We start from the raw sequence: 21,106 nt of genomic DNA on the forward strand, positions 1-21,106 counted from the left end.
ACAGCTCCCACCATAAGCTTCAGTGGAGAATGCAGGTCTCGGTGGTGACTCACGGGTAAGAAATGCATGTTTAACGCTGGAGCGAAATTAGAAAAATATTGTGAAATTTACAAATATTCTTGGAATCTCGGCATTGCAGGATACGGAGATCTTCTGATTGACGACTGATGGACTTTAAAAGGAAATGAAGAGGATAATCTGACAACTGATAGACATTGGGTTTGTCCTAGGGGGGATATAACTTTGCATTATATGCAGGAGCATATGCCAGAGGTACTAGGTGCCAGGAGGGCAACGGCATGCCACACTGCTGAATGATTTATAAAGGGCTGGGTGACAGAATCCTAGATACAAGTCTATAACATGACGATTAGGATCATAGATGGGTGACGGCAGTGCACGACCAGTATCGGGTAAGACTATGGGCACTGGCTGCAATATCCATGGTCTACAATGGATCTTGCAGCCAGTGCCCATTGATAGATAGCATGTAAATTCATGGATACAAATGAACACATTGTCACAGTACTGAAATGATGGAAAGCACACTTATCCTACAACTCCGCTATCCACTTCCTTCACTTTATCAAGACCTCTTCTTGCTGTCAGTGACTAGAAGCAATCCTTTTTATATTCATTTTTTAAAGGGATTCCATTGGCATAAATTGACTATCCAAACCAAGCACCGAAGCTTTGTGATCCCTTGATCAGTTCAGTGCACCTTCTCACGTACTTGTTTTTCATCAATCTCTTCCATTTTCTGACTTCTAGCAAGATAGAGCTGTCATTTAAGAAAGACAAGGGCGGAGATAGATGGAAGACACTGAACTGATCAGCGATGTCAAGGATGCACAGAGAGCTTGTGCTTAGATTAAACAGTCATTCTGTGCTGATAGTCTACCTTAAAGGAATCTGTCACCATGTAATCTGAGAGCAGCATGATATAGGGGCTGAGACCCTGATTCCAGTGATGTGTCGCTTGATGATCTGCATGCTGTCATTTTTATACAATCCCTGATTTCTCTGCAGTACTAAAGAATGTTGAGCCCTATATAACTCCACCCACACCACTGATTGGCAGTTTTCTGTGTACACTGTGCATAGGCAGAAAGTTGCTTATCAGTGGTAGTGGGCAGGGTTACACTGAGCAGGAGGACTAGGAGGCAGGTGACACCTAGTCCTGCATTGATATTCTCCTTTTGATAAAACAATGATTAGTAACTGACATCACTGGAGTGGATTACATACCAAAAACCTGCTAACAGATTCCCTTTGTAAGTGTTTAGATTCTAGACAAACACAAGATTGCCTCCGTTCACTGGCAGCAAGTTGAGGTCGTGAAAAAAAAAATGCTGGAGTCCATTTTCACTCCTCAAATTTACAGTAACCACAAAGGGTGACGACTCTGATCCTAGTATTCCAACCTCTTCACCCCAAGTCCTGACACAAGTGTCCACCTGCCGCATGCTGAGCGTCCAGGGAAGAAGCGATAGAGTCAAGTGTTTAATCCAGCAGCAGATGAGGCCGATATCCAGGAGACATTGTAGCTGGCGGTGCCGTCACCTGTGCCAACTGGTTGTAAGCAGGACAAAGTATATTAAAAGACAGGGAGGGAAAGGGTTAAAAACCCCAAAACATGGTATCCTCACCTGTCTTAGGCACTTACCTTACTTCCTAGTCCCCCACAGTTCTCCAGGGGTCTTCAGTTCTTCGTTATTGATGTTCATGACATGTTTCGCCCCAAGTGACCGCGTGGACCTCAGAGTTGGAAGAACCGAGGACCCGAGAAGGACAGGGGAGCAATGGAGTAAAGACTCAGGTGAGGGCCTAGTACAGGTGAGGCCAATGTATTTTTTAATTATTTTAACCCCTGTATAGCCACCACAAGAATCCACCACAATGTCTGGCCTTCATTATGCTGGATTCTTAGAGATCAAATCATTTCAGACTCCTCAGAATCTTGATTTGTTGCGCATCGATTCTCTCATTTCTAGTTGACAATCATATCAGTTCTCATAGAGGCTATTGATGAGGGATTATAAATCCTTAAAATAGCGAGAACAAGCTTTATAAAGTCATGGAAAAGTCCCATCCTGCCACCACAACCCCCAACATTTCATAATAAATGGGGAACTCGGCTTTTATTAAAAAAATAAAAAGTTCAGACCCTTTCTTTGCATACTATGTGCCTATGGAGAAGAGACAACCGACCCTGGCTGACCCTGAACTGGGCCCTGGTAGGGAACGGATGGGATGAACGCATAGTCAACCCCACTAAGCTCCAATCAAATAATTTATCCCCAAGAAGACTCATGGAGAGAAACAGCAACAAACATCAATGTTTCTTCAGATGATTGCAAGGCTACTTGCATCCAAGGCCTGTATAGGAATATAACTCTATCACCAGCAAACACCAAGGGGAAATGTGGTTATTTAAGGAAACAAGGGGAATTGATGATCATTAGTAGCTTAAAAATGAGGATATCCGCAGGGTCCTACAAGGAAAGGGATAAACCCGAAGCAGGGAAGATACATAGGATACCAAGGAAAGTGATGATGATTAGTAGCTGAAAGGTGAGGATATTCGCAGGGTCCTAAAAGGAAGGGGATAAACCCGAAGCAGGGACGATATAGCTGAAAGGTGAGGATATTTGCAGGGTCCTAAAAGGAAAGGGATAATCTCGAAGCAGGGAAGATACAGCTGAAAGGTGAGGATATCTGCAGGGTCCTAAAAGGAAAGGGATAAACCCGAAGCAGGGAAGATACAGCTGAAAGGTGAGGATATCTGCAGGGTCCTAAAAGTAAACGGATAAACCCCAAGCAAGGAAGATACATAGGATACCAGATGAAGTGATGATGATTACCAGCTGAAAGGTGAGGATATCTGCAGGGTCCTAAAAGGAAAGGGATAAATCCCAAGCAGAAAAAACGCATAGGATACCACTTACACCACAGCAGGAAGAATAGATTGTCATAGAGCAGTTTGTGAAGCCAAACGCTGCGACCTTCTACAGATGAACACCATGGGACTGTCTGTTAAATGTGACATACCCGTGACAGACGCATTTCGCTTACCTTTGTTCCTAAGCATGCCTTCCCTTTCTTGTATTCCTTCTGGCTGTACCGTTTATCCAGCTTGTTCCATAAGGCTTTGGCTTTCCAGCTGGTCACCTTGGCCTTGAGTTTGCTGTAGAAGTGCCGATAGTCCTTAGTATCGAGGTCAAGCTGCCGGGTGAGGATGTTAAAAGCCTGCAAGGTTCCTTTACATGTCGTGGCCTGGATAAAGTTTTCAAAGAGCTGTCCAGCTTGTCCATGCTTGTCGTCATCATTCTCCCCCATAATTCAGGTCGTCAGCAATCGGGTTTATAGGACACTACATAAAGATGGGAAATGTCTTGGTCTTGTCTTCCTTGTAATACCTGCAATGAGGAAGACCACAAGTGAGTAAGGCATCCATAGTTAATGTTACAGCATTAGATTTTACTATTACAGCTTCATTTTTTTCTAATACAAATCCAATGCAGATATAAATAGGTAAAAAAAAGATCTGATTGCTTCCAGCCTCCACTAGAGGGCGCTTTTCTGTATACAGATTCATCATAATGTTCAACTTATGAGCAGTATGCAGTAAGCGCCCTCTAGTGTTGGCTGAAGGTAGCGCTCGTGTGATGTTTTAAAATTAAGTGTATGCAGGTTGTCATGGCTCCGCTGTGCAGAGCATTTTGCATTTGAAAATGCTCTGCTATGTGTCTTGTGCACTTGCTGACAGGTTGTCTTTCAGCACTAGGGTCCACGCTGGTTTTGGGAGGTGCCTTCACAGATGTGCCTTGTTCCTGGTGATTACCCTTGTTACTGGGCTTGCGCTGTCTGAACTTCGTATGTCATGTTTGCTCAGTGTGCTCTTGGCTCCTGTCTGGTATATATGTTCTGATCGTGGCTTCTGACCTCGGACTTCATCCTGACCACATATCTGTCTGCTCCCTAAATCTTATATGTTACCTCCCAGCTTCTGACCTTGGACCTCTTCCTGACCTCATATATGTCTGCTCCCTGAATCTTATACGTTACCTCCCGGCTTCGGACCTCTTCCCGACAACGTCTCTGTCTGCTCCCTGAACCTTATACGTTACCTCCTGGCTTCTGACCTCAGACCTTTTCCTGACCATGTCTCTGTCTGCTCCCTGAACCTTAAACGTTACCTCCCGGCTTCGGACATCTTCCTGACCACGTCTCTGTCTGCTCCTTGAATCTTATACATTACCTCTCGGCTTCTGACCTTGGACCTCTTCCTGACCACGTCTCTGCCTGCTCCCTGAACCTTATACGTTACCTCCCGCCTTCGGACATCTTCCTGACCACGTCTCTGTCTGCTCCTTGAATCTTATACATTACCTCTCGGCTTCTGACCTTGGACCTCTTCCTGACCACGTCTCTGTCTGATCCCTGAACCTTATACGTTACTTCCCGGCTTCTGACCTCGGACCTCTTCCTGACCACGTCTCTGTCTGCTCCCTGAATCGTATACGTTAAGTCCTGGATTCTGACCTCAGACCTCTTCCTGACCACATCTCTGTCTGCTCCCTGAACCTTATACGTTACCTCTCGGCTTCTGATCTCAGTCCTCTTCCTGACCACGTCTCTGTCTGCTCCCTGAACCTTATACATTACTTCCCGGTTTCTGACCTCGGACCTCTTCCTGACCACGTCTCTGTCTACTTCCTGAATTTTATACGTTACCCCCTGGCTTATGATCCTGGCTTGTCTGACTACCCTTCTATTCATACTGCTCATAGTGTCTAGCATCACACAAGTGATATGGAAATTATAAAACAGAAAAAACAAAAGTTCAAGCTGCAGAGAAGATATATGATAGATGAGATAAATACAGACAGATACATAGATAATATTCTTACTATCTAGCTTTCTTTCTAGCCATCCGCCGTCTCTTCTCATCTATCATCTCCAAATTATAGTTCAGACCCACAAGTAAAAGAGCGAAGTTGCTGAGTCAGAAAACACAGGGAGGAAACCAAATTAGGACAAAAATCTTGGTTACCCCACAGAGAAAAAGTATTAGACTTCCCAGTCAGGAGGAAGGTTATTTGGGTCTGACTGTGGATTAATACATCCTCCCGAATACTAACAGCCAAGGCGAGACGCACTACCGGGAGCTTAACTGCTGGAAGGACAACAAAGGCTGCTCCACCAGCGCTCAAGCACTTACCGCTCCGTCTCCAGCGCAACTTTTATGAACATTTTCTCCTATAACAAGAAAACATTTTCTGAAGAAACTCTATTGAGGCATATTTGTGTCCTATCAGTTTCTGGGAAAGCTGGGTGACACCCCCCATGACAGCTGTAATGGTGGTCTATAAAAAGCGGGCGCTGAGTATAGAGTAACTGCAGCACCTGCTTTATTACAGGGTCCATTAAAAAAGCCTCTCTGATGTGGGAAAATAGTTCTGGCTTTGGAAGAACGTCTGGTAAAAATGAAAAAAAGTAAAAATAATAATAAAGAAAAAAAAACAGAGTGAACTTATTTAGGACGCCTCCGAGGCGAGACGATCCAAACCACAATTAGACACTCCTTGTGAAAACAGAACATGGCAACCGACGAAAACTTCTGTTTTTCCCTCTCAGCGCTCATGGTTTCTCAAGACAGAAAACTGGCATCTCAAGATTTATTCCTCAGCACAAACTTCTCTATTTTATATTTAGGCAATTTTTATGGCAGGAAAGAGAACAAGTGTATACACCCATAACACAGCACTGGGGCAGACTATCTATGTATCTATACATTATCTAGCTATCCAATATCTATCTATCCAATATCTATCTATCTATCCCTCTATCTATCCCTCTATCTATCTATCTATCCAATATCTATCTATCTATCCCTCTAGCTATCCCTCTATCTATCCCTCTATCTATCCCTCTATCTATCTATCTATCCCTCTAGCTATCCCTCTATCTATCCCTCTATCTATCCCTCTATCTATCCCTCTATCTATCTATCTATCTATCTATCTATCCCTCTATCTATCCCTCTATCTATCCCTCTATCTATCTATCTATCCCTCTAGCTATCCCTCTATCTATCCCTCTATCTATCCCTCTATCTATCCCTCTATCTATCTATCTATCTATCTATCTATCCCTCTAGCTATCCCTCTATCTATCCCTCTATCTATCCCTCTATCTATCCCTCTATCAATCCCTCTATCAATCCCTCTATCTATCCCTCTATCTATCTATCTATCCCTCTATCTATCTATCTATCTATCTATCTATCTATCAATCCCTCTATCTATCTATCTATCTATACGTTATCTAGCTATCTATCCCTCTATCTATCTATCTATCTATCTATCCCTCTATCAATCCCTCTATCTATCTATCTATCTATCTATACGTTATCTAGCTATCTATCCCATATTGATCTATTTATCTATCTGTCTATCCTCCTATCTATCTATCCCTCTATCTATCTATCCCTCTATCTATCTATTATCTATCTATCCTCCTATTTATTATCTATCTATCTATCTATTATCTATCTATCCTCCTATTTATTATCTATCTATCTATCTATCTATCTATCTATCCCTCTATCTCTATTATCTATCTATCCATCTATCTATTATCTATATCTATCCCTCGTTCTATCTATACCTTTTTCTATCTATCCCATATCTATCTATCTATTCATCCATCCATCTATCTATCTATCTATCGATCCCATAACTATCTACATCCTTTTTTCTATCTATCTATCCATTTAGACATCCATCCATCTATCTAGCCATGCATCCACCAAGCCATCCATCCATCCAACATCCATGCATCTATCCATCCATCCATTTATCTATCCATCCATCTATCCATCCAATTCATCCATCCATCCTTCCATCTAGCCATCCATCGATCCATCTAGCCATCCATCGATCCATCCATCCATCCATCCATCCATCCATCCATCCATCCATCCATCCATCCATCCATCTATCCATCCTTCCATTCATCTAGCCATCCATCCATCTAGCCATCCATCGATCCATCTAACCATGCATCCATCCATGCATCCATGCATCCATCTATCCCATCCATCCTTCCATCCATCCTTCCATCCAGACATCCATCCATCCATCCCAAAAAGAAAGACAGCACATCAGATTTAGATGCTATAAACATGCTCTTCCTTTAGGTTATGTGATGACATTCTGGCTCAGAATAGCGCAGTCTTTTTCCAGCAGCCATCCTTCCATCTATCTAGCCATGCATCCACCAAGCCATCCATCCATCCATGCATCTATCTATCTATCTATCTATCCATCTATCCATCCTTCCATCCACCCATCCACCCATCCATCCACCCATCTAGCCATCCATCCATCCATCAACCTTCCATCCATCCACCTTCCATCCATCCATCATCCTTCCTTCCTTCCATCCATCCATCCATCTATCCATCCTTCCATCCACCCATCCATCCTTCCATCCACCCATCTAGCCATCCATCTATCCATCCTTCCATCCATCCATCATCCTTCCTTCCATCCATCCATCCATCCATCCATCATCCTTCCTTCCATCCATCCATCCATCCATCCATCCATCCCAAAAAGTAAGACAGCACATGAGATTTAGATGCAATGCATATGCTCTTCCTTTAGGTTATGTGATGGCATTCTGGCTCAGAATAGCGCAGTCTTTTTCTAGCAATGTATACAATGTCCAAGCCACATATAAGTAGAAGCATCAATACGAGTTATAAATACATGGTCACCATACAATTAGTCTAAACATGATGTCTATCACATATCTATCCATCTACATATTTATCTCTTACCGTTCTCATTTCTATCTATCTCACACTTTCACTGAAAATAAGACCTAGCCTGATTTTTTTCAGGATTTTTGCAAGTTCCCGGCTCTCCCCCATCATTTGTGTCTTTTGAGTGCAATACTTTGGGCAGTCTCTGCTTTTCTTGGTGCAGGGTCTGTCCACCATATTCTACAGTACAGTGCCGTATGTAAACAGATCTGCTTTCTTATATCTGTCTATTAATCCAAAAATATTGCAGCACCTAGTTTTGGAGGGCTCCCAATTTTTGGCCACTTTTTTGGATTGTTTTTCATGTGGAGGTTTTTGGTAACGTCCTTAGATGCCTTGCACCCATCAATATTGGGACCTTTTGAGTTTTAAAATGTATCTCTATCCGCTATTTGTTTCCTTTGAGACACAAAGTAACAAGGGATCAGAACATGAAATTGCACACACCGCTAAATACAAGATATACATGAAGGTGTCTCCTCCGCCCTGTACACACAAGCAAAGCCCGGGCTGATCCGCAGCGGAGGCTTCACACCGAGCATCCTGGTAATATCCAGGGCTGTTATTCCACAGCTTTATAAATAAGCTCCCAACCTGCAGAGAACATTGTGTCCTGAAGGTACAGAGGATTCCAAATTCTCAGAGATGTCTTAATACAAATGTTGTGGCTGTGGGATGTGCAGACACAGGAGGGAGGACATATTATCTGCCTTGGTGGCCTTGGACAGGCAGATGTAGCAGAGGTCATGTCCTCATAGACAACTGTATTGTAGATACCAGCTATCAGTTATAATGCTTCTGGAGATATACACAGATACGGGGTCATATGGGGCGGTTTCCAGATGAATACACAGTATATCTGTCAGGGTTCCGCTGTGCAGAGAATTTTGCATTTGGAATGCTTTTGTCACAGCTCTGCTGTGCGGAGCATTTTGCATTTGAAAATGCTCTGCTTTGTGTCTTTTGCACTTGCTAACAGGTTGTCTTTCAGCATTAGGGTCCACACTGGTTTTGGGAGGTGCTCTCACGGATGCACCTCGTTCCTGGTGATTGCTGTGTTTCATTACCGGCCTTGCTCTGTCTGAACTTTGCCTGTCGTACCTCCTGTTTGCTCAGTGTGCTCTTGGCTCCTGTCTCGAGTAAGTGTTCTGATCTTGGCTTCAGACCTCTGACATTTTCCTGAAGACATCTCTATCTGCTCCCAGAACCTTATACATCACCTCCCAACTTCTGACCTCGGACCTCTTCTTGACCATGTATCTGTCTGCTCCCTGAACCTTAAACATTACCTCCCCGCTTCTGACCTCGGACCTCTTCCTGACCATGTCTCTGCTCCCTGAACCTTTATACATTATCGTACTTCCTGTTTGCTCAGTGTGCTCTTGGCTCCTGTCTGGTGTAAGTGTTTTGATCTTGGCTTCTGACCTCGGACTTCGTCCTGACCACGTCTCTGTCTACTCTCTTAACCTTATACGTTTCCTCCCGGCTTCTGACCTTGGACCTCTTCCTGACCACATCTCTGTCTACTCCCTGAACCTTATACGTTCCTCCCGGATTTTGACCTTGGAACTCTTCCTGACCACATCTCTGTCTGCTCCCTGAATCTTATATGTTACCTCCTGGCTTATTATCCAGCTCATCTGACAACCCTTCTATTCATACTGCTCGTAGTGCCTAGCATCAGAATATCATTAAAGTGGCTGTATCATGCTGTAAATTTACCAGTATTTCCACCCACAACAAGTCACAGCGTTCAGAAACCCAGATATTGAGGGAAGCCGTATTATTACCCCTTTCTTAGGTAACATTGCAGTTCCTCCAGAAAGGTGGGATCCTAGCAGCTTCCCAGCACCTTGTGGAAAATAGTTTGGGACCAACCATGGCTAGCACACTGGCATCCACACTGCCAGCCCATGTATTATGTATGCAATCCTACAGATGATAACTTGATATCTTCGAAAATTAAGTTTGCAATTGGGTTTTATTAAAAATGTTGTGTCACAAGCAGATTTTTGCAGGAATCACCAACTGTCATGGCGGCATCAGGATCTGTGGACACTACAGATTCTGGCACTCTGTCTGCTAACTTCTCTGTTGTCTGTGATCAGTGCAGGGAGACGTGGACGTCGACCCACAGACTTGTGGTTCATAGACAGGCTAGGAAGAGTTAATACCTGATGGGCTGCTTGTTAGTCTCCTTGATCACATGCTGTGGGGGAGCAAGTCCCATTCCCTCCCTTCCTATATATAATGGCGGAACAATTCCATTAAAGCCAGCTATAGTTTACCTATACTGGTCTGGTGAGATGTTGTGAGACAGACTTACTGGTGGTTGTAGTACTTTATTGCTGTGAGCAGTTATGGTGTTAATCCTTGTCCTTTTCTTGCTGCCTTCCTGCTCTTGCTTTTGTCCTTAGTCTCTTACTGTTTTTCCTGGAGTTTGCAGTGTGCCTGAGTTTTGGTTTTCACTGTTTGCCTTATTCTGTGTTGCCATCACACTCCTGCCCCTTCCTTCCCTGGGAGAGGTAATAAATTAGATCTGATCAGGAGAACAGCCAGGCACGGGATTTGGGCATCTCCACCATTAGGGGTAACCATGAGGTTATGGATAGCCTAGGCTCCTCTAGCATGAGGGACAGCATAAAGCCTTCTGTCCTTTGCTATTCTGCAGTTACATTGTGAAATTTCTTCTGCTAACCTCCTCTATGCTAATTTTTTACCTTAGTTCAACTTTGATGTGATCATAAACAGCAAACAGGAACTCAGGAGAAGAGTGTAACAAGGAACTATGGGGATAATGGGAAATCAGGGCCCCTGAGCCGACCCTTAGACTAGGGAGCCCTGTGCTATCCCTAATGTCAAAGATACCCCTAACGGTAGGGATGCCCGAGTCTCCTTCCTGACCCTGCTCCTGACCAGCCCTGATTTATAACCTTTTCCCCTCCCCCGAGGGGCTGGGACAGGAGTGTGATTGAACCTAAACAGGGGAAACCAAAACTCTCTCACACAGCACGCTCACGCAGAGGTATAAAACATTAAGAGATTAGGAGGAAAACAAGAGCAGGGTGCAAACAACAAGATGACAGGTAAAGTCCACAACAACACCAAGCATAAAGCAACTCTTTCTCCAGCAAGTCTGGGCACCACAACTTACAGATCAACACAGCATATACTATAGTTGGCATAGGTAAAAAATTTCCTCCAGCTTAAAAAGGAGAGGAGCAGAAGTCATAGGCGTCATAGGCTTCCTTACAACATGCGATTAAAGAAGCCTAACAAGCAGGGTAGCAGAGGTTAACTCTTCCTAGCCTGTCTATAGATGAGCAAACAACAGGTCGATGGCCAAGTCTGCCTGAGTAGATCAGAAACCATCAGACGGAGTGTCAGACTCTGCAATGTGATGCCGCCATGACAGTCGGCGAGTTTTGTGCAAAACTCCTTGTAACAAAGCGATAGGAGCAATAAAGCCAGAAGGAGCTCGCTCACAAACTCTCAGTTTACTCATTCTACAGTCACAGTGCCCTATTAATCTGTCTATTTTTTTTAATTGACGGCAGTCGCAAAATGATTTTTCACCCAAAATATATGCACTTAGGAAAAATGAATAAAGAAATATCCCAAAGGCGTCCACATCCTTAACGATATTCAGAATTTGTCATAAACGATAGCTACAAACACGCTGAAGAATGATTAATTGTAACATTTGAACATTGAGATCATGCATCAGACATGTTTGTACGAAGCCCTGAAGACTTCCAGGAGCCGGGAGACATGGAAGGTGTTGGATTGTGCCGGGTGTGTGTTTGGGGCTGATGTTCTCCAGACATATTCTGGATAAGATCCAGCGAGGTCTGTTCCTCTGTACGGTCTCTGAACTACAAGCTGTAAATATGACTTTATTATCTGCTCTAATAGATTCTATATGCAACACAGGGATCCTGGCAATAAACCAGAAATCCACAGAACCCTTACCTTAGACATGGCGCCCATTTACTGCAATCCTCTAATGAATGGGTTACAGACAGTAACTAAAGATTATTATTATTATTATTTATTATTATAGCGCCATCAATTCCATGGCGCTTTACATGTGAAAGATATGTACATAATAGGGACAAGTACAATAATCAAAGATTATAATAATCAATCAATAATATATGATATGATGATATAATAATGATATAATAATCAAAGATGTAGTGAGGCTATAATTATTTAATATTCTATTTTATATATATATATATATATATATATATATATATATATATATATATATATATATATATATATATATATATATAGATAGATAGATAGATAGATAGTATATATAAAGGAGCTTTCTGTGTTTCTATAAATAAATATTCATTGTAGTATAAACATTCCGTTATACTTTGTGCTACAATTCCTTAGCAATTCCAAGATCAATGAGGAGAAAAATGGGGCTATTTCTTTGAAAAGTTTTTGACAGAATTTGACACATCCTACTCCAACTCACCCTGTATCAAGAATAAATAAAAATAATTTTTATATAGCGCTAACATATTCTGCAGCACTTTACATACATTAGGAACACTGTCCCCATTGGGGCTCACAATCTAAATTCCCTATCTGTATGTCTTTGGAGTGTGGGAGGAAACCCACGCAAACACGGGAAGAACAAACAAACTCCTTGCAGATGGTGTCCTTGGTGAGATTTGAACCCAGGACCCCAGCGCTGCAAGGCTGCAGTGCTAACCACTGAGCCACGGTGCCATCCAAGAATACCATGATTCATTAGCCCCAAACTTTATTTTTGCAAGCAGCATTCCACTACCTACTCTCAAAGAAGTATTATTATTTATTTATTATGTGTGCTTATACAGTACCATCATATTTCCTAGCGCTGTTTTATAGACATCATCACTGTCCCCATTGGGGCTCACAATCTAAATTCCCTATCAATGTGTCTTTGGAGTGTGGGAGGAAACTAGAGAACCCGGAGGAAATCTACACAAATATGGAGAGAACATACAAACTCCTTGCAGATGTTGTCTTTGGTAGGATATGAACACCAGGATGCTAGTATTGCGGTGGCTCAGTGGTTAGCACTATATTATTATTATTATTATTATTATTATTATTATTATTATTATTATTATTATTATTATTATTATTATTATTATTATTATTATTATTATTATTATTATTATTATTATTATTCAGTAGGCAGCATAGTGGCTCAGTGGTTAGCAATGTTGCTTTGCAGCACTGGAGTCCTGGGTTTAAATCCCACCAAAAACAATATCTGCAAGGAGTTTGTATGTTCTCCCCATGTTTACGTGGGTTTTCTCCCACACTCCAAAAACATACTGATAGGGAATTTAGATTGTCGAGCACCAATGGGGACAGTGTTGCCAATGTCTGTAGAGCACTGTGGAATTAATAGCGCTATATAGGTGAATAAATATTATTAATATTAACACTAACCACTGAGACACAGAAAGTCTATGTGTGCCCATTAAGTATTTGATTGCAGAAATTTCTGCATCTTGTGGCAGGGATAACGCAGTGCAAAAACTGGATTTTTTTATGCCTTTTTTTGCATGCATTTTTCATTGCTTTCAATGGTGAAAAATGCGGGCAAAAATGGAGAAAGAATGCTGAAGATTATATTCTGCAACAAATCTGCAAGGACAAAAAACCTCAATATGTGCACAAAACTTCGGGCATAAGGACTTGCTTGCAGCTTTGTGACAAAACTGCACTAAAAGACATAAAAAAGCGAGATAAAAATGCAACATGGGCACACACAGCCAAACACAGAAAGAAATGGAAACATTTGTATCCAGAGCATTGTCCACAAGAGATACAATTGTATCCACTTTTCTCAAAGAGAAGCATTAGTTTAGAGTGTTCTCATTCACAGATAGAAGCAGAGATCTAAGAAATTGGAATACAGTCTACCAGATGTAGAACTTTTCCTTTATCTCTGGGCAGCACGGTGGCTCAGTGGTTAGCACTGCAATCTTGCAGCGCTTGGGTCCTGGGTTCAAATCCCACCATGGACACCATCTGTAAGGAGTTTGTGTGGGTTTCCTCCAGGTTCTCTGGTTTCCTCTCATACTCCAAAGACATACAGATAGGGAATTTAGATTGTGAGCCCCAATGGGGACAGTGATGACCACATCTGTAAAGGGCTGTGGAATTAATAGCGCTATACAAGAGAATAAATATTATTATATTATTTATACACTGAATACACTTATATAAAGCCAATGAATGTGTACCATATTTCCATTCATCTTGTAGCTCTACACAGGGGCCACTCAGGGACCCAAGAGGTAAAGGAGCAAATTTCCACCTCTAAAGCAGGTGTAATTGTGCATCATAATAGGTCTGCAAAGGGCCCAGATACTGTTCTTGTCTGTGTCCGTCAGTGGCTCTAATTATAAGAAGTTTCCTGGCACGTGAATGAAATGACGGCATTACATTTACCACTGACACACAGACTGGGCAGCAAGGGATTATACGTTTAGAGGAAATGTCTAGGACATTGATGACATTAACCTCAGGATACATCATATGAACAGAGAAGCAGTACCCAAAAACGGCCACTACACAGAATGCCAATGTCACAATGTCACGCTCGCTGGGTGTAGCAAGCGTGGCGGGGTGTGTTCAGACCTCCGTGCACAACAAAAAACACACAAAAAGAGGGGCACTGGGGATACAAAAACAACGGGAGGCCCGGGAACTAGTGAAAGGGGTTGGTGGGCACCTCCTAACCTCACCTGCAACTGTCCCTTCTCTCCTCACCAGTCCCTATACAGTCTCCGCAACTGCCGCCAACCAGGAACCTGTGACCCCAGGAAGACCCTATAGTAACCTTGACTAGTGAGGGGCAGGTGGGGTATACTAGACCTCATCGCTGCACTAACAACACACCAGGGAAGTAAAGACAAACATGGGGAAAATTAACAAACAAAAGGATATAGCCTGAGCACAGGAACAAGACAAGCAGAACCTTCCTCAAAGGCGGCCAGGACACAAATTACTTTGCATCTTCAGTAAGGAATGCTGGGATACACCACTATTTAAAATTGAAGGGTGTGACTGCTCAGTAAGTGAAGCTGATTACTCAGCAATGAACAGCTTTGGAAAAGGTGCTATAGAAAAACTGGTGCTTAACCACTTCAGTGCCAAGATAAATTAAACCCATTTTAATGAAGAGAGGCAGATGAGAGGCTCCAGACCAAAGGATGTCACTGGTCTCAACATGCAGGGAGACGATCGTGACAGCCAAGCTGTGCTGTTCCAGGTCCATGTGCTGTGCCCTTCAGATGATTGATGGAGGTGCCACATATCGGACCCCCAACAATCTGCTATTAATGGATAGGTTATGAGTATAATAGCTTTGAACAACCCAAATAAGTGTCCCTTAGGATCTATGACCACGTAGCAGACTCAGTAATGATCTATGGGGGACGTATTTTTAATTTTGGGGGTAAAACATTTCTTAACAATCAACAATATTCATCATTAGTTGTATGAACAAGGTGAACACAGTTCAGACGTCAGTCGCTTTGATCCTGAATCCTTGATCTGTCGGTTTAGATTTGGCAGGAATCATTATTACACACTAATCTGCAGGAATTGTGCCGGTCAGGAGAATAATATTATTTTCAGATTGTGCCTCGGGATTCTTCATATTGTGTTTCCAGTTGATCTGTATTTCCAGATAAATTCCTGTGTTATTGGCTTGTAGCTTAGAGAATAAAATGTATCACAGACAAAACAAATAGAAACTCACTGGGAACCATTAATCTCTCTGAGTCAGGTTTAAAAGGGATTTCTACTTTAGCCGATCCCTTGTCCAGTAGCTACTTTCCCCAGGATTACAGGGGTCCTAGTGCTGCGGCTTTTTACAATATCATGGGAATACAAGAAAATCATAGGAACAATTGTTACTGATCACTGCCCTGTGTAAACGAGCTGCCATTCAGTCGACAACACCGTTTTGTTGGCTGATTTTATTGTTCAATTGGACCATTAAATTAATATGGTGGCAACAACATAAATGAATGGGGATAAAGCAATTTTATTCCTGATTGGTCTGTCCCCCATACAGTTTGTTTTTTGGCACACTAGGTACGGGGAAGTACCAAGCAAACGGTGAAAGTGAAGGGAAAATCCTGCGTCTAGGGAAGGGGAAGATGGTGACACCTGACCAAACCTACTGATGTTTCCTGGGGTCCCTCACCACCCCAGATAAGTTCCTCACCTATGCGCTGAGCCGGATACCTGACCCTAGGCATCCCTAGAGTAGTGACGCCTGACCAAACCTACTGCTGGTCCCTGGGGTCTCTTACCACCACCCCAGATAGGTTCCTCACCTATTTGCTGAGCCGAATACGTCACCCTAGGTATCCCTAGTGCGGTGACGCCTGACCAAACCTACTGCTGTTCCCTGGGGTCTATTACCACTCTAGATAGGTTCTGCACCTATACGCCGAGCCAGATACCTGACCCTAGATATCCCTAGAGCGGTGATGCCTGACCAAACCTACTGCTGGTCCCTGGGGTCTCTTACCACCATCCCAGATAGGTTCCTCACCTATGTGCCAAGCAGGATACCTGACCCTATATATCCCTAGTACTGGGCCCCAAACAGGGAAAGGATGGGATGAGCTCTTCATTAACCCCACTAACACTATAGAAGACACAATGAGGACACCCAAGGGGGGGGAGGCTAGCATGAACTACTTATCTACAGATGACTCAGGTATAAGTTCAGCAAGGTTTTCAGCAACGATACCACAGAGGAGTACAAGCCACCTGCTTGCATCCAGGGCTTGCATGAACTGAAAATATCACCAGCACCAGTCCAAGGAAGGAAGAGGTATTTAAGCACCATGAGAATACTGATGATCAGCAGCTGGGTGGAAGTTGAGCTCCTACTGGGTCCAAGAGGGAGAAATGAAAAGCCAACAGGAAAGCTACCTATACCAATGACTACTGACAGCAGGAATGATGGAAAGTGAGAAAGAATTTTGTGCAGCCAAACACTGTGACCTTTTATGGCCAGAAACCACACACGTCAACTTTGTCCCATGTGAACAAACGAGCATCAATCAATCAATCCTGTCCTTTCTGATATATGACATCCTAAATCTCCAATCCCCACTATCCTACACCCTTTTTGACAATAAATTATCAGCCATGTCAAGAACCCACAGTTTTTTCCAAGACTATCTGCCCTATAGTGTATAACCTTAATTTAGTGTGTGATCTTTAATTTACAGATTACACGAGGTCTTGGGTGAATGTGGAGTCAACAATATTCAATATGTGAGTGATTATCCTCCAGGGACCAATAATGGGGTTCCCTATGGTCACCTTGGGCTAGTAGATGTCAAGGATTGTATAAATTGGGGCTATCTACCCTACATCAGAGGGAACAATATGGGGAAACTCTTCTTGTAGCACAATTACTGCAAAAAAACCAGAAAACTACACATGACGTATAAATGCCACAGATGCAAATACTCACCACGCTCCATATACCCAGGGTCAGGTCCTCACACACAGGGTCACTTTGGAGGTTCCCAAATGACGTGAATTATTGTTTCGATACAACAATGTATCATTCCTTATGATTTTGAGCTTCACCATCTGTTACAAAGTCTCCAGGCTTCTAGGTCATTGATACAATGAGTCAAGTTCTGGAATTCTACTGTCTTGTAGTGAACTGATGACAATGTATCAATATTAGTAGAAGACGCACAATGTAACCAGAGTGATGGAACTATCTTTAGGTCGCTGTCAGGAGATGGCTCTTGGGTGAGAAGATGAGAATGGCCAAGTATGGCTGTGTGCTGGCCTGGCACCCTGGAAGGGTCTGCGCTCCACACTTGGAAGCCTCCACTTATCAGGCAGTTTTGCTGGAGGAATGTCAGACATCTCAAGCATGAAACGTTCCTGACAAGTGCAGCTCTGCCCGTCCAGACTGACCCTCCAATGCCAGCCGCTCCGCAATCTGCAACACCACAACATGCAAATGCAAACTGACCTTGTATTACAGAGCGGAGACTATGCCACAAATAGGACAAACCCTTTAACACTAGAAGTCCCAGAGAGGGGTCATTTAACATTTCTACCATTGGAACCCTATGGAGCTCGAAATTTCTGGGACGTCTAGTGTTAAACCCCGCTGTCTGAACAAATGTCAGGTTTCACTGAAATTCTGGAGTTTTATTCAAACTGTGCAGGTCCACGATGACCAAAGTAGGTCCTGGCTAGATATTGTGCGATGTAAAATAGGCAAGATGTGACATCATTAGCAACCGGAATGGGTATCTACTATAAGGGATAACCCTATATAATGACTTTGGACCTTCTATTCCAACATGTGAATGGTGATGTAGCGGTGAAAAAGTAAGAAGTAGGAATTAAGCCCTATTTGCTTTCAGATATGGATTCTCCTCTTTTCTAACTGCTTATCTAGAGGGAGGACAATGCTATAACTCAGGGGAGGGCAATTATTATTCCCGAGGAGCCCCAACATAGCTCCCTATATACAGGATGATCCATCTCATAGCCCCCTATACACCATATGACCCCACACAAGGCCCCCTACATACAGTATGAGTCCCCACACAGACTGCTACATAGATTATAAGCCCTCCATACACAGTGTGATCCTCCACATATCCCCTCTATAAACAATGTGAGCCTCCACATAGCCCCTCTATATACAGTGTGAGCCCGCACATAGGCTCCTAACTACAGCATAAACTCCCACATAGCCCCCTATACACCATATGACCCCACACAAGGCCCCCTATATACAGTATGAGCCCCCACACAGACTGCTACACAGATTATGAGCCCTCCATACACAGTGTGATCCTCCACATAGCCCCTATATACAGCATGAGCATCCACATATCCCCTCTATAAACAATGTGAGCCTCCACATAGCCCCTCTATATACAGTGTGAGCCTCCACATAGCCCCTCTATATACAGTGTGAGCCTCCACATAGCCCCTCTATATACAGTGTGAGCCTCCACATAGCCCCTTTATATACAGTGTGAGCCTCCACATAGCCCCTCTATATACAGTGTGAGCCTCCACATAGCCCCTCTATATACAGTGTGAGCCCGCACATAGGCTCCTAACTACAGCAAAAACTCCCACATAGCTTCCTAAATACAGTATGAGCCCCCACAGCCTCTCTATATACAGTATAAGCTCTCACATAGTCTCCTATATACAGTATAAGCCCCCACAGCCTCTCTATATGTGGTGCCCTGGACTAGCCAGGTAGCCACAGACAGAACACTCACACACCCCCACCCCCAGACAGTTACATTAGTCAGACATAAAACCCTTGTTGTCTCCCTCCAAGGCCTGATGTCCACACCAGGTGGGGCGGAGCTAAGCGGTTGGCCCCACCCACTGAGGAGTTCACAGGCCTGGAGGCGGGAAAAGCAGTAGTGTAGTTCAGGAGGTGAAAGTGAGAGGTCACGTAGTGCGTGTGTCTGGGTCGGAGCCCAGGCACTGAGAGCAAGGTTGGCAGACGGTGGTGGCCGTCTGCAGGAGTTGGTGGAACTCCGCAGAGCCGTAAGGACCGGGGCTGGACGATGGCCCACCGGTACCGGACCGGGGAACGGAGTGAAGCTAAGCACACTCAGGCAGGGCCATCGGACCCCGACCAGGCTTGGAACCGCCGACAATAGTCAAATCCGAATGTGAAAGGAACCCCCGGAGTTCCCTAACAACCAAGTCCCGATTGAAGGCAACCGCTCACACCGTGAGGATATACAGCCACCGCCACCGGCTAGAAATCCAAGGGCCAGCGCTTGCGGGCAAAATGGGCTCCTCCGGTATCTATACAGCGGGGAGCGGACTACCGTTGGGAAGCTATTGGAGTCAACTCAGTACATAAAGGTGCAGGGAGAGACAGCCACCATCACCTGTCCGGGGAGAGACACTGCAGCCGGCTGCGGGACCCGTCCACCCAGCCGTTTGGTTTACCGGAGACTTTGTGCATCTTTTGCTGAGTGAGTACACCCGTGCCATCCAGCACCGCGTCGCGCTGTCCCTGCAACCCTGCACCTCACCAACCCTGCCTCCCCGTCACACCACCGGGCCCCGGGACCATCAACCCCTACCCATGGAGGGGGAAAACAACATTCCAGCTGCTCCCTACCATCGCTCCCGGGATCCCCGTCACCAGCAGCGGTGGTGCCCATCTTCACCACAACCCGTGGGTGGCGTCACGGACTAAATCCCCAAACAAACCACCCCCTTTTCACTCATGGGCGAGGAGCGCCGCTTGAGTCCCCGGGTCCGGGTCCGGCCCACCGCTCGAGCCACCGAGCAGCAGAAGCCCCGGACCCGAGCGTGGCGAGCGCAGCGCCCCGCCGCCCGCGACATATATACAGTATAAGCTCTCACATAGGCTCCTAACTACAGCTTAAGCCCCACAATGCATCTTAAATACAGTATAAGCCCCACAATGCCTCCTAAATACAGTGTGAGCCCCTACATAGCATCTTTATATACAATATGAGTCACCACATAGCCCCTCTATATACAGCATGAGCCCTCACATAATCTCCCATATACATTTCTGTGTACCCACATAGCCTCCTAATACAGCTTGAGCCCCCTTACAGCCCTCTATATACATTATGAGCCCCCCACAGCCTGCTAAATATATGCAAACATCCCATACACATATGACAAAACACAACATCACATATCTCACTCCTGATCCCCCAGCGCTCCGCTCCTGTATCCGGTTCACTGACGTTCCGCACAGCGCACACGATGATGTGATGTCATCACGTCTGCTGTCCCACATGCTGATTGGTAGAAGACAGAGCCAGCTGCCTCTTCCTCCACTAATGTGTTCACCGCTATCTGCATCCTGAGGGAAGGAAGCGGATGGGTGACGGAAGAGGACATGGTGCGGCCCGCGGGCCACTCTTTTCACTCCTTCGGCTGTCTGGATCCATGATCCGGATGTGGCCCGCGGGCCGGACTTTGCCCAGCCCTGCTATAAATCCTGGTAAAGACAGTTTTGTAGTCTTGCAAACAGAGCAATTACTTGTAAAATCCTCTTTAGCATTAGTAATATTGACATTACACATGAGGATGCTCAGCAAGGAACATGTGACGCTAGTCACTACTCAAGGACGAGCCGTGAGGCAGGGTAGTCAACTGTCCCGGGTCAGATACCAAGAGAGCACGTCGTGAACTAAGGGGAACCTCAAAGGCTTAGTC

The 21,106-nt window shown here is 44.4% G+C and overlaps 1 protein-coding gene across 11 annotated transcripts in view; it reads right to left on the bottom strand.

Moving 5' to 3' along the window:
* MICAL2 (microtubule associated monooxygenase, calponin and LIM domain containing 2) overlaps positions 1-21,106 on the bottom strand; it is a 336,247-nt gene that overhangs the window by 224,885 nt on the left and 90,256 nt on the right. For all 11 annotated transcript variants that reach the window (XM_075325683.1, XM_075325690.1, XM_075325688.1 and 8 more), the window contains exon 2: positions 3,076-3,419. In XM_075325683.1, the coding sequence (XP_075181798.1) occupies positions 3,076-3,339 (264 nt within the window). In that variant the 5' untranslated portion in view covers positions 3,340-3,419. The remainder of the gene's footprint in view (positions 1-3,075; positions 3,420-21,106) is intronic.

Source organism: Anomaloglossus baeobatrachus, chromosome 10 (genome assembly GCF_048569485.1).
Source record: "Anomaloglossus baeobatrachus isolate aAnoBae1 chromosome 10, aAnoBae1.hap1, whole genome shotgun sequence".
In the NCBI taxonomy this organism is placed as follows: Eukaryota; Metazoa; Chordata; class Amphibia; order Anura; family Aromobatidae; genus Anomaloglossus; species Anomaloglossus baeobatrachus.